The 14614-nt window shown below is 40.9% G+C and overlaps 1 protein-coding gene across 2 annotated transcripts in view; it reads left to right on the forward strand.

Moving 5' to 3' along the window:
* Positions 1-14614, forward strand: part of LOC115512585 (basic immunoglobulin-like variable motif-containing protein) — a 78171-nt gene that overhangs the window by 45842 nt on the left and 17715 nt on the right. Inside the window, exons 1-7 of one of the 2 annotated variants that reach the window (XM_030313756.1) lie at positions 70-570; positions 5865-6040; positions 8198-8313; positions 8785-8868; positions 10155-10215; positions 12416-12559; positions 14337-14544. In XM_030313756.1, coding sequence (XP_030169616.1) covers positions 483-570; positions 5865-6040; positions 8198-8313; positions 8785-8868; positions 10155-10215; positions 12416-12559; positions 14337-14544 — 877 coding nt within the window. In that variant the 5' untranslated portion in view covers positions 70-482. Of the gene's footprint in view, positions 1-69; positions 571-5864; positions 6041-8197; positions 8314-8784; positions 8869-10154; positions 10216-12415; positions 12560-14336; positions 14545-14614 lie in introns of those variants that run through there. The other variant, XM_030313780.1, reaches the window with a different exon arrangement.

A 14614-nucleotide genomic window follows, 5' to 3' on the forward strand; every position in this document is an offset into this window, starting at 1 on the left:
TCGGAAGGAAAAGGCGCAGCGACTATACGTAGGGCTGTGAGGCGGGACTTCCGCCCTGGGCAGCTATTAAATGGAAGCGGAGACCCGTCCGCCTAACCCATTTTGTGTGGGTTTACGCGTTAACTCTACGGTACAGTAGGTGTTAGGGGACCCCCTGGCTGTTTCGTCTGCGTAGTCCCCTCACTGCTCTTCCGCTAAGAGGGCACACATTTGGGCCAAACCTTAGGAGAGAGGAGGACTGGCGCCTCCCTGACGCCGGCCATTCTCTGGGCTCCCGCCTTTCTTCCGTGAGGCAGTGTCAGCCGCCAGGAAGTGCCGTTTTCGCCGGTGCCGGTTTTCCCTGGAAACCCTGTATTATTTTCCATCTTCCCTGGGTGGGAGCAGGGGGAGCTCCGCCCGAGCCCCTGCGGTGGTGCAGGCTGTGGTAGGATCGGAATAGAAGGTCTCCCGCGACCCCGCCGCCGAGTGTCGCTGGAGGCCTCATGGGGGTCCAGGGGCTCTGGAAGCTGCTGGAGTGCTCCGGGCGGCAAGTGAGCCCGGAGACGCTGGAAGGGAAGATCCTCGCTGTGGGTATCCTTAACGCATCGTCGGTTCTCGGGTGCAGGGACCCGCGTCAGGCAGTTACTCCCGGCTCCCTTTTTTGGGCCCAGCGTGGTGTTGGCAGGGCGACGGTCTCCCGCGGGGTAGCAGTGGCATCTCCTTCGCGACGTTTTTTCTTCAAGTGTCTGCTTTCCCCCGCTTTGCAGGAGTGCCACGCTGGGCTGCAGTCCTCTGGTTTTATTACTTAGGGGCAGTGCTTTCCTCCTCTCGTCTGCAAAGTGGAGGTAGTAATAGTATCTGCACGCGGGGTTGGTATGAGGAGTAAAGGGGTTATTTAAGTGAAAGCTTAGTTAATATTGTAAAGGTTAAAAGCATCGGTCGGCTTGGGGGTCAGCGTGGAGTTAAATGATGCGGACTTCCTACCGGTAGTGTTGCTCGCGGGTCCTGAGCCCTGCTCCACTGCTCCACTTACGCGTATTAGAGAGAACAAGGATAGTGTGGACAGGTGTTTGACCTTTTTTTCTTTTTCAAAAGTAACTTTTACAATTTTTTATTATGAGTTTTGGACTAGGGAATTCATGTAGTACAACAGTGAAAAGATTTCAAAAGGTACACAGTGGCCTTTTTTTTTTCTTTCTTTTTTTAAACCTCCCGGCCTCTGTGATAGGCTTTTAAAAGATTGTCGTTTGTGCATATGTCTGGCTGGTTTTGTGTGTGTCTTTGAAATTAAGTGTTTTTCTGCTTTATCAAAACCTGTGAATGCTGTTTCTGAAGTTTTGGTCTTTTTGTAAGTTAAGCATCCTTCTCTCCCTCCTCCTCCTCCTTCACCTTTCAGTGGCTGTTCTGGAAGCTGGTGGTACCTTGTGCCAGTCCCTAGGTGGGCACAGGAGCTGTAATCTAGGAGGACAAGAGTCCTGCAAATACTTGCTGTCGGCGGTAAATGCAGTTTAAGAGTATGTGGGAGTCCTGCAGAAGGGGCCACTGAGTGAGGAGCTGTCATTTAGTGTGGAGACAACTTGTACACGATGTGACACTGATAGTTTTTCAAATAAAGTAAGATGATGATTATATTTTCTGTAGTGTGAGTAATCTTGAAATACACCCGTAATGAGTTTTGCCTTGCTTAAAAGTTTTTGAAGGATAGATACCTTGTATCGGGAAAGGGAGAGTCTGTTGTTTTAAAGCAACGCGCTATTGCTGCCCTCTAGTGGTTCTTCACTGCTTTCTAAAGATTTTCTTTATAGAACTCTATGGGAAGGAAAGCAGTTTTCGGTGACAGGAATCCTTCAAACTTCAGCAAAGACTTAGGCATTTTATGTGGCAGCCTCTATGAAGAATTGATGATTCGTAAAATCACTGAGCTGACGCATGAAGTTCAGCATTCTGATTTTCTGGGAAAATCAAAGTAAGGAAGGTAAAGCATTTAATTTAGAATTCAGGTGACCTGTGTTTTAGATGACTCGGGAGCTCTTTTGGGACATGAAATAATTTTCATGAGGTTATTAAGTTTGTCTGAAAGAACAAACCATTTAAAGAGGACTATCAATGATCCTCCAGTTATAAATACAAGCTTATATATGTGTGTGTGTGTGTATATATATATATATATATATACACACACATATATATATACACATATATGTGTATATATATATGTGTGTGTATAAATATATATATGTAAAAAGAATATTTGACCGCTGTCCTATAGTTGATTTTGCTTTGTTTCATTTTCTTTTTATTTATTTTTTAATTTGCATTCAAGTTAGTTAGCATATAGTGCAACAATGATTTCAGGAGTAGATTCCTTGATGCCCTTTACCCATTTAGCCCACCCCCCCTCCCTCATCCCCTCCAGTAACCCTCTGTTTGTTCTCCATATTTAAGAGTCTCTTATGTTTTGTACCCCTCCCTGTTTTTATATTATTTTTGCTTCCCTTTCCTTATGTTCATCTGTTTTATATCTTAAAGTCCTCATATGAGTGAAGTCATATGATTTTTGTCTTTCTCTGACTAATTTCGCTTGCATTAATACCCTCTAGTTTCATCCATGCAGTTGCAAATGGCAAGATTTCATTCTTTTTGATTGCTGAGTAATACTCCGTTGTATATATATACACCACATCTTCTTTATCCATTCATCCATCGATGGACATTTGGGCTCTTTCCAGCTTTGTAACATTTTCATGGGAATTCGAATTCAAATATCTGACCTATATTCCAATATTTTTGTCTTCTATGTTAATGAAGAAATTTTCCATGACACATTATGTTCATAATTTACTCTTGGATCCTTAAAATACATTTTTTTAACCATCTGAGGATGAGTGCCTTGTTTATTTATATAATCTAAATGCATCCAATAATAATTAGCGGTTTAACTTTTGACTCTTGTGGACCTTAACATTTGTAAACTGCATTTAACTCTGTTAGCAAAATATTATACTCTCTTTAGGCTATACATACTAATGGAGATTAAATTTTAAATCATCTAACAATAGAACTAAAGTAATTTATCTTTTGTTTCAAAATGTTATTGGTCCTTTGGGTCTTATCTATGAAGTGATTCTGGCTTTGCTGTGGATTTAACTTTTTTCCAGCCCTGGGATGAATTTAATGCTCCTTTTTTTTTTAAATGAACTTATTGAAATTAGGCAAGTCAAAATATGCAAATATTTCCAGAATGCCTTATTTTATATAATTTTAAAAAGTAATTTCAAGCTGGAGCTTTCAACCCTAGCTGAGACCACTTAAGATTAATTAAAAAAAAAAAAGACATCTCAGTATCTTTGATTTAGAATTTTAGGCATATCTGGTTCAGTAATCTATGAATTAAAAGTTTCCTATCCAGTTTGAAGAGCTGAGAGCCATATCCAGAGTTGAGAGCCACTGATCTGAAATTAGGTTTTCTCATTGATCATAACATTCAAAATAATGGTTTAAGTAGAAACTTAATACTGTCCAACGGTGTAGCAACCAGAAACAAGCCAGGCAGAAATATTTTATCCAATACAGTATAGAACTAAGTCAACACCAAATCCTACTTCCAAGGTAGATCCTTTATCCTGCCACTTCTTGTCTCCACCATTGCTGTGTGCTTTTACTAGGGATGTTATAATTAGTTTATTCCTCACTCGTCCCCTGGGGTGATCTTTAAGTCACATTCCGGTGGCTGCACATGCACATCAACTCTGTTGCTCCTTTGGCTCAGATCTTGCCACATTGTCCTTCAGTGGAAGCATGCTTCTCTCTTAGGGCATTCACATTTGCTGTCCCTCTTATCTCACTGTTCCTCTTGTTCATTCAGGACTCCACTATTTCTTCACATAGGCTTTCCCTAAGTAAAGAGCTACTGATCCCCGCCCCTCTTGTCCTTTTACTCTGCTCTATTTGCTTTTTTTGTATTATATCTATATGTATTATAGTATATCTATAATATATAATATGTATCTATTCATTTTTCTTCTATTTTATTGTTCATCTTCCCCATTGGAGTGCAAATTTCTTGGAGATGGATACCATATCTGTTTTGTTCAGGGCTATGTTTACTGTTCTATCTCAAGATCTTGGGATCTTAGATAAGCCTGGCACATAGTAGCACTCAAATATAGGAATGAATATAATAATAGCTTGCTTTCCACTATTTTTTTCATAGTATTTATTAAGTTAATTGTTGATTGGCCTAATTTGTTTTACAGTTATAAATTAGGTAGTATACATTCATTTAAATACTTGACTGTTCAGCTCATTTAATAGCAAGTATTTGTTGACTCCTATATGTCCTGTGAAAGGGGAGCAGTGTACAAAAACATGGTCTAGACAAGGCATGGAGCCCATGGTTTGGTTTTTCCCTCCACTACATTGTCAACTCTACAAGGGCAAACCCCTTGTTTTGTTCAGTGCTATATCCTCAGTGGGTTTTCTGCCACATAATAAGCAATACGTTTTGAATAGGAGCACATAAGTGGAGGTCTTTGTCTGGGCTGAGGAAGTGACACATAGACCGGGACCTATGAGTTGGAGATAACTAGGCTAAGAGAGAGAAACTCAGGCAGAAGAAGGGGCATGTGAGAAGACCCTGGAGGCAGGAAGGGTCTACCTTCAAGACGGGCTGAAAGGTGGAATTGATAGGATCTGGTAGTGTTTGGATGAGGGGAGTGTAGGGGATGACATTCAGTGATCTGACTCCAGTGAACAGGTTTCACTGTAATGGGGACGTAAGCAGCCTGGTAGAAAAGACCTGTGTCTAGTTTTGATCATGTGAAATTGGGAACATCTGTGAGGCATCAGGTAGAGGTGTCATTTAGGCCATCTAGTCTGAGGGTCAGGACAGAGCTCACATAGGGAGAGGGTGTGGTGTAGGGGTGCTGAGGTGGCCTAGGCAGCCTGTGCAGCAGGAGAAGGGGAGAGGGCCTGAGGGAGAGCACTGCTGAAGCCAGGCTTGAGTGGAGAATTAGAGGAGCTGGCAAGGAGATGGGGAGGGGAGGACCCGCCGTGCTGCATCCCTCTGTCGTGCGGACACGTAGGAAGTAATTTGGTAAGCAGCAGTTTTTACAAAGGTTAAATATAAGCAAACTCCAAGAAGATGTAAGTTACTTGTAATTGCAAAAGAGATAACTATTGTTAATATTTTGGTGCCTGAACTTCTAGTTTTTTATATTTAACATATCCTGTGTATTATAAAATGTAATTATGCATTCTGGAGTTTTGTGACCTGTTTTGTCTCCTTTAATATTTTGTGATTGTCTTTCTTATCACTATATATGCTTCTGTAGCTTCCAGTTTTGAGGGCTCTTTGGTATTTCAGCAAATCAGTATATCATAATTTAGTTTAAAGATCTGTTGGAAACCTTTTACATTGTTTTTCATGTTTTCATTACTGTAAACATTCATGAAAGTAACTCTTATTGTAAGTCTATGATGATTTTCTGAGGACTAATGTCTGGAAGAAGTAGTAAAATAGAATGCAAGTTTTTACATTTTTTTGCTATGAATTGCCAAATTGTTCTCCAAAAGAGTTGTGCTAATTTATGAAAATTCTGTAGAGATTATTATTCTTTAAAGAAGCAATTATTTGCAATTAGATTTTCTAAAAGGACACATCTATTGATGTAAGATTTTAAAATTCAGTATGTGAACAGTAGTAAGGGTTCAAATAAAATTAACTGATTTTAGGTAGATTCCATCAGGGCTAAACATTCTCCAATTTCAAATGAATTGTGATGAGTGCTTAGTTTCAATGTTTAGATGATATCGGTTATTGGGAAGTTGAAATTGTGGGGGTGAGGGAAGAAAGTCCAAAATCTTTCCTTTAACAATTCTACCAGATATTAGCATTTGGTTGAACCAGGCACTAAGAGGAGTCCGGGATCGCCATGGGAACTCGATAGAAAATGCTCATCTTCTCACTTTGTTTCATCGGCTCTGCAAACTCTTATTTTTTCGAATTCGTCCTATTTTTGTGTTTGATGGGGATGCTCCACTGTTGAAGAAACAGACTTTGGTAAGAGTCATCTGTTTTGTTTTGTTTTTATCTTTCTGCATTCTTAGAGAGAAAGAAAAGTTCGGGGCACCTGGGTGGCTCAGTCAGTTGGGTTCTGACTCTTGATTTCAGCTCAAGTCATGACCTCACAGTTGTGGGATTGGGCCCTTGTGTTAGCCTAGAGCCTGCTTGGGGTCCTCTCTCTGCCCCTCCCTTACTTGTGCATGAACGCATGCTCGCTGTCTCTCAGAATAAATAAACATTTAAAAAAGTTCATGTATAATTTTAATTTTCTCTTTATTTTTTATTAAAATAATTTTTTTAAAATGTTTACTTTTGAGAGACAGAGCATGAGCAGGGTAGGGGCAGAGAGAGAGAGGGAGACACAGAATCTGAAGCAGGCTCCAGGGCTCTGAGCTGTCAGCACAGAGCCTGATGTGGGGCTCAAACTCACGAGCCATGAGATCATGACCTGAGCTGAAGTTGGAGGCTTAAGCAACTGAGCCACCCAGGCTTCCCAACACTTTTTCTTTTCAAAAAGGATTATTTGTGAGAGTACCTCCTGGGTGCAATGCTAAAATTCAACTTTTAATAAAACTACTAAAATTCTTACACTTGGGATTTTTCCTTCTAGAGTATCTTTGTAGCTGTTCTATGCATGTTTCAGCTATGCTGCTGAGCGCTACAGAGAACCTGTTGGGGAAATGCTCTGAATCTGAGATCGTGGGTCCCCAGTGTTTAAACACTGATGGGATGTTAGGAATAGGTGATTTTGTGTGGTGCCAGGTGTGATTAAAGTGGATTATCGAGGAAGGAAATTAGCCAGGATATAAAACAATGATAATGAGTTTCTTCCTCCTTCCTTCCTTCCTTCCTTCCTTCCTCCCTCCCTCCCTCCCTCCCTCCCTCCCTCCCTCCCTTCCTCCCTTCCTTCCTTCCTTCCTTCCTTCCTTCCTTCCTTCCTTCCTTCCTTTCTAGAACAAGAGTGGGGAAGGGGAAGAGAGAGACAGAGAGAGAATCCCAAGCAGACTCTGTGTTGTCAGTGCAGAGCCTGACTCTGGGCTTGATCCCACAAACTATGAGATCATGACCTGAGCTCAACTGACTGAGCCACCCAGGCACCCCAGGAGTTTCTTTATTCTGAAAGTAGTTTCAAACAATGTTGGAACAAAGGCGTGAACTTTGGAGTAATTGTGTATGCCCCAAATGATAGCACCCATTTGGACATAGGACTTTTATGTGTTGAAAATGCCAGCTCATCACTTCATAATTACACTGGACAGGCATTGTCTAAGTAAGTGAGAATATAGGATAAAAGTAAGGATCTGCAGTAGCTTGGGGATGTTTGTTCCCTCAGTAAAAGGTATAGATTCGCATGTTGCAGTTAAATTATCCAGGATACACTGTATCAGGCACTCCTTGGAAGGATTAGACAGGAAAGAACTCCAGAATTTATCTAAAGTAAACAACATCTCCCCAATTCCCCTGCCCCATGATTAAAGGTGTTAGCTAACACTACTGTAGTAATCATTTTGTAATATATAAATGTATCAAGTCAACACATTGTACACCTTACACTTCCACAGTGTTATATCTTAATTTAGAAGGGAAGAGAATGTTTTGTGTTTCTTCCTTATATTCCACCGTAAGCATGGAGACTATTCTGTTTTTTCCTACTTGGACATTACTTACAAGATACTTCTCTATAATTTAGGATTTCTTATGATATAATTTTGGATGTTGAGGGACCGGGTGGCATCTGAGTAATGTTATTTTATAAAGGCCAATAGCAGAAATTGGTTTTGGCATAACAGTGATTTTTACAGAATACATTAGTTAATTGATATAATCCTTTGGAGAAGCATTTACTTAACTATATTGTTTACTTTTAGGCTTCTGGGGACATTAAAGGATATTTAAAAGAAACTGAAAATAAATTAATTGTTTCCCAAATACTGTATACTAGTTAGTTCTTTCAGTAATCGCTAGATGGAAACTCGGTGTGCTTTACATATCAGAGACCTGAACATTTTCACTGATAAACAACACTTTGGAGGAAGTACTAAAGCATCCACAGTCTGAAAGCTCAGACAACCACATTCTATAGAAAAAAATTAGAGAAATATTTTTAATATACTAATACCCTGAAATAGAATCCTCTACCCTTTCTTTTCACAGGCTAAGAGAAGGCAGAGAAAGGATTTGGCAACCAGTGATTCCAAAAAAACTACAGAGAAGCTTTTGAAAACATTTTTGAAAAGACAAGCTATCAAAACTGCCTTAAAAAGCAAAAGGCAAGAGGCAAATTGCATTAATTTTAAAGACTTAAAGCTTTTAATTTTTTGTTGGGTTAACCCTTTCCCTAACCTTAACTCAGCAGATAATAGGTGGTAACATGAGAGGGGTAAGTGGGGTGTCCATTTGACCTGGTAATTTGAAATTGTGAAAATTCTCTGGTGGGTGTCAGCTTTGATAAGGAGAGAGAACGGCTGTAATGATGCATTGCGTGCACTTTGTACTTGTATGAGGCATGTGTCCATGCCTGTAGCCGAGGCCCTGGCTGAGGTGCTGGGGAGCCGCCCTCTTTCTCTCCAGGCCGTGCTTACTTCCCACCACAGTGGCCTGGGCAGCCAGGTTAGCAGCAAGAAACCTGTTGCCCTGTGTCTCCCCTCTTCTCACCTCCTCAGCAGGGCTTGTGTCGTCAAAATCCTGACTTAAAATCCTAAATCCCGTTACCTGTGTCGAAGTCTGTGTGTGTTTTTCAGAGATGAAGCGCTCCCCAGTCTTACTCAAGTTCAAAGAGATGACCTCTATGCTTTGCCACCTTTACAGAAGGAGGAAAAAAACAGGTAAATGTTTAACTATTTACAAATAGTAATTGTCTGTGTATTTAGACAGATTTAAATCTTTGGGTTTTATCTGCATGATGAGGCATGTGGGAATGAATGCAACTGAAAATGCATTCTCTGTCCCTTTTAGAATGTTTTTCATTTTTCATTCTAACTTGTACTTGTGTTTTGGTTTGTGCTGATTGTTCTCTTCTTTCTGCAGACCCCGTGTTAGCACTGTTGATGTTTCATTCGTACACATGTTTCTTACCCTTTGCATGCACTTGCTGTCTCTACCTGTTTCTCAGCCCGTGTCTTCTGTCTCCTACCACCGTGCTTAGAGACCACACGCAGCGTCCTCCTCGCTAAATCCAGTAGACGCTTTGCAGGCCTCAGCTGACCGCACTTTTCAGCCGTGTGTGACACGGTGCCCATGCTGTCCAGCTACCTGGGAACCTTTCTGGCCACTCTTTCTCACGCCCCTCTTCCTCTGGCACTTCCTCTCGCTCACTGTTAATTGTCGCAGCTTCTGTGGTTGGAGTGTGCCTCTGCCCCTACCTGCCCCCATACCTTTCCCAGGGGTTCCTGAGACCCCAAGTAGCTTTTGAATCAGGCCATTTCTGTTTATCTTCATCACTGCCACCATCGTCCTTTCTTGCAATTACCGTAGTGGCTTCTACACTTCTTTCTCTGTCTTTGTCTTTGGTTGGTCTTACCCTTGGCTGGAACTCCTACCCACCATGCTCAATCTCTTCTTTATAGTGTAGAATCTGTTAAAACCCAAATCTGATAATGTCATTGTGTAGCCTAAAACACTTCCTAGCTTCTCATTTCTTGAGGATAAATTCCAGCCCCTTAATCACATGCTTCCCATCCTCACCACCCACTGTTTTTATACCGTGTACAGGCAGGCTTTCTTTCCCTTGTTTCCAGATGTTTATAGAACTTCAGTTTCTGCCTGGAATACTTCTCTGCATGAATGTTCCTCATGCCCTACAACTAGACCTGTCACTTACTTGGGGCTCAGGGCAAGCAGTGTAATTGCCAGATTCCAGAATGCTTTTAGGACCCCCCAGATTGGAGAGAGGTGACTGTCCTTATTACTCTTCTCTTGTGGTGGAAGTTACTAGATCATACTGTAATTGCTCACTCACACGTGTCCCCTCCAGACTGTGGGAACAAGGGCAACCCATGTCTTGCCATCTTACTCACCCTTGTAGCCCCTGTAGCTAGCAGCCCCCTGCCTCAAGCAGTATTTTCATAAGTCATTAAATCATAGATACTGTAAACGTATGCTTGGCTTTCAGTTCAGAAGAAGAAGACGAAAAAGAATGGCAAGAAAGAATGAGTCAGAAACAAGCATTACAGGTACATACGTAATTTTTGAATTCAGAATATGTTCTACCATTTGAAATGAATGACACAAAAATGAATAATGAGGTGGTGTGAATTTATGAAAGTTCCTGAAAAACAGACGCCTTCTTTACTGTGCATGTGTGTATAAGTGTGCACTTGTGAATATATGTATAAGTACACATGCTCCCGCGCACATTTATGTGGAGTTGGTTGGCCATTATGTATATCCAGATATCCAAAATAAGCCATCTTTCCTTTACAACCAACCGACCAACCGACCAACCCACCAACAAATAGTAATGCATACCTGTGTAAAAATATAGAAAAGGTAGCACCCATAAATGACTTCAGGTAATTCGGTATATGTTAATTCATTCTCCCTCCCTCCTCATTTCGGTTGAGTACCTGTGTGTGTCTGGGTACATCTGTATGTGATCTGTATGTGACAGATATACATGTACGCATACATGTGTAACCACGTCTGTGCTTAGGTTCCACTCGCCCATTGCCGCGTGACCGAGTGACGTGGAAATGGTTGTTTGTGTGTCGTCTTCTCTCCCCATTCCGGGGGTTGGTGAGCTCGGCGAGGCAGTGCTGTCTGCATGACTGCCGGGTAGATGCAGACAGACTGTAGTTGGGGCTGGAGCCCCCTCCAGGGCTTCCTCACTGCATGTCTGCCGGTTGACGCTGTCAGTCAGAACACCTGCCTGGGGCCTCTTCGTGTGGTCTGAGCTCGTTCACAGCGTGGCACTGTGTTCCAGGGGCAGGCGTCCCAAGAGCCAGTGCCTGGCAGGGCCCTGTGCCTTTTCTGGCCGACTTCTGAAGTCGTGCAGTCTCCCCTCCTGCATGTCCTGTCTGTGAGAAGCTGGTCAGTCAGGCCGCCCCCTATTTAAGGGGAGGGATTACATGAAAAGAGGGATCAGAGAACGTGTGGTCATGTTCTAAAACCATGACCACACACGTTTTAATGGATGACATTTTTATGAATTGAGGCTGTACTGTCTATACAAGTTTTTAAAAATTTTTTCAAGTTTCTTGAATAGTGGGTAACATTCTTTGATTCCCAACTTAACTGGTCTTTTATGTTCCTCTTGTTTTGGTACATCTGGAAAAAGACCTTTGAGCTAAAACCTCAGGCTCAGGATCCCTCAACTTGTAGAGCCTTCTGCATTATTAATGTAGTGAAAGATAGCAGTCTTGGTGAAGACATGAGCACTGTGGTCAGAAAGTTCTGCATTTAAGTGTGGGCCCTCCTGTTCACTAGCTGTGTGATCTTAGACATAGTAACTTCTCCAAGGCTGGCTGGCTGGCTTGCTTTTCTTTCTTTTTTTGTAGAAGAAAAATAATAATGATGCTTCTTCAGAGGGCTGCTGGGAACATTACTGAGGGAAAAGCATGGGTGTTGTGCGCATGACTGGCCTGTCCTCAGTGCTGGCTGCTTTGGACATACACATACACCATGCCTACATACAGGAAAGCTAACTGTATTATTTTATTTTCTTTATAGAAGAGTTTTAAAGCACTTTTGTAATTAGTTAAAATTTAGAAAAGTTTTATACTTTTTCATGTCTGTGAATTTTTCACTTTTTATTTCACTTTTGATCATAGGTTAAGACCAAAGCAAAACTAATCTAATTAAGGGAGTTACAAATAATGTTTAAATATCAAAGGCTCATCCCTGCCTTAGGGCCTTTGTACTTGCTGTTCCTGCAGCCTGGGATGTCCTGATCAGGCTTGTTGGTGTCTTTCAAGTCCCTGCTCACAGGTCGTTTTTTAATGAGGTCTTTTCTGTCTACCAGTAAATGTTTTTTCTCTTCCTGTTCTCCTAATCAACTCTCTTAATCAGATTAACTTGCTTTATTGTCTTGTTCATTCACTTATTTATTTATTTCATTATTATGTCTTTAGTTCACTCCTAAGAGTAGGGACTTTATCTGGCATGAGCTGCATAATACCCTAGCACCCAGAACAGTGTCTGGTACATTAGGGGTGTCTGGTAAGTATTTTTTCTACTGGATGAATCTGTGAGTGAATGGCTGTATTCCTTAATCTGTCTATTCACTGGGACCTAGTGCAGATTATGTACAACTGTGTTTAGTCTGTTGTAGATTATGTAGAACTATGTTTGTAAGTGCAATAAATATCTCTCAGGATAAATAGAATTAAGTGTATGAAATGTAAATTTCACGGTGTTATGTTTTACTCTTTACAGGAAGAGTTCTTTCATAATCCTCATGCGATAGATATTGAATCTGAAGACTTCAGCAGCTTGCCTCTTGAAATAAAGCATGAAATCTTGACTGATATGAAAGAATTTACCAAGCGAAGAAGAACATTATTTGAAGCAATGCCAGAGGTGAAATATACAACAGCATATCCATGCTTACGATTAAGAACTTCAAGATTTTTCATTAGAAAAAAGTGGAAATTGATAAGCATTACTTATATAATATCTGCTTCTAGTAAACAGCATTTGTGTCTCCGAGATCCTAGGAAGCGTCATATGTTTATAAGTTTGAACTTAGACACACTTCTTCAAAGAAGCCTTTTGACTTACCATTTAAGACCAAGTCTTGCCTCCTGCTCTGTCTTCTCGTAACACCCTGTAATGTTTCTTTCTGGTTCTGAGCATTCACATGTGCCTGTCGTGCTCACTTCTGTAATTTCAGCACCTATGTCGGTATCTCTCATATAATAAGTGTTCAGTAGTGGTTCAATCCGTAGCTTGGAGCATCTGTGCTGGCTCTACAGCCACAGAAACCTGGAGCAGGTGGTGTGCGTAGTTGGGGTCAAGCTTGTCTCCTGGTCATGCTACACCAGAAGTTACTACTGCCTTTAGTGGGCAAATGAGCTTTGTTTCCCTTTCTACTGCTACTACCTATGATTTCTCACATCATTCTCTAACTCACTGGAGGACAGAGAATATGCATTTTGCAGCAGCATTATTCCTGATGAATGGATGTAGCATTTTTTTTTCTACAGACTTTTGAACATTTCTTAAATTGATACCAAAAATATGCAAAAGGCAGACAGGCGCTCTTTCTTTCCCTATCACTTCTTTGTTTTTCCACGAAGTATGTGAACATAGGAAAATATGAAGGTACACAGAAATGATATACAAAGGTTAGGAGTAAATTTATTTTCATTTCAGGGGAAAAATCCAGGCTCAGTCTGTGTATCAAGTACTTTATTTCTTAAGTGTGAAAAGATCTCTGGCTGGCCTTTGAGGAGATACAGTTTGGGTTATGTAAACAATGGTGGGAAGACATGGGAAGAAGGGAGACGGTCCCTAATGATTTTCTCCCCTTTGTTCTCTTCCTGCCACCATGGAACTTGGGGTCTGTAGATGGGAGGGTAGTGTGGCTCAGCTGCCCATTGAATCTGTGCTTCTGATAGCAAAGGGAAGTGCTAGGTCAGCCAGGTGGGACCTTTGTATAATCTGTACATTGGGCAAATGCAATATTGGTAATAGTAATGATGGTAAATAATAACATAATAGTAATAGAAGCAATATAAAGTTGGCAACCTGTTTTTGATCCCGTATCTACCACTTACTAGCCTTGCAACTCTAGGGAGGTTAGTTAACATGTTTGTCTCAGCTTCTTCATTTGTAAATGGAGATAATGGCATGTGTCTCGTGGGGTGGTTGGAAATAATATGGGATGACACGTAAAAGCTCTCAGAAGAATGCCTTCCCAGGAAATGCTTTATAAATGTTAACTTATCATTAATAACTGTGGCTGTTGTGATTTATTTGGTGTCTTTTATAGGTCAGGGACCATGCTAGGCACCTTACTTGCATTCTGGAAGGTTGCCTATCTATTAAGCCGTAATCAAAATGTCACAGTGCCTGGCATGCATTACATGCTCAATAAATGTTTTTTGAGTAAGTCATTAAGTCATAAACAGTATCCATGATTTCTTTTGCCCAGTTCTTTCTGTTTTAAAGATTATTTTTTAATAAGGCAATTATAGTTTTTTGCTAGTATTCAAATTTTACTTTTATAATACAAAAATATCACCAATGGGAAAAATCAATTGCTCTTTGTCCCCTTGGGGAAAGGGATGGAAATGTGGGAATATTATCTGTATTTAATACAAAAGAATCATTATATTTATTTATTTTCTTTTAGGAGTCTAATGACTTTTCACAGTACCAGCTCAAAGGCTTGCTTAAAAAAAACTATCTAAACCAACACATAGAAAATGTCCAAAGGGAAATGAATCAGCAACAGTCCGGACAAATCCAAAGACAATATGAAGAGGAAGGGGGCTTTTTGAAGGAGGTAGAGTCGAGGAGAGTGGTCTCTGAAGACACTTCACATTACATCTTGATAAGAGGTATCAGGCACCATCACTTACCTGATGGTTGGAAACCAAAAATCTATCGTGTTTCTGAATTCTATGAACT

This window comes from Lynx canadensis, chromosome A1, assembly GCF_007474595.2.
Source record: "Lynx canadensis isolate LIC74 chromosome A1, mLynCan4.pri.v2, whole genome shotgun sequence".
Classification (NCBI taxonomy): Eukaryota; Metazoa; Chordata; class Mammalia; order Carnivora; family Felidae; genus Lynx; species Lynx canadensis.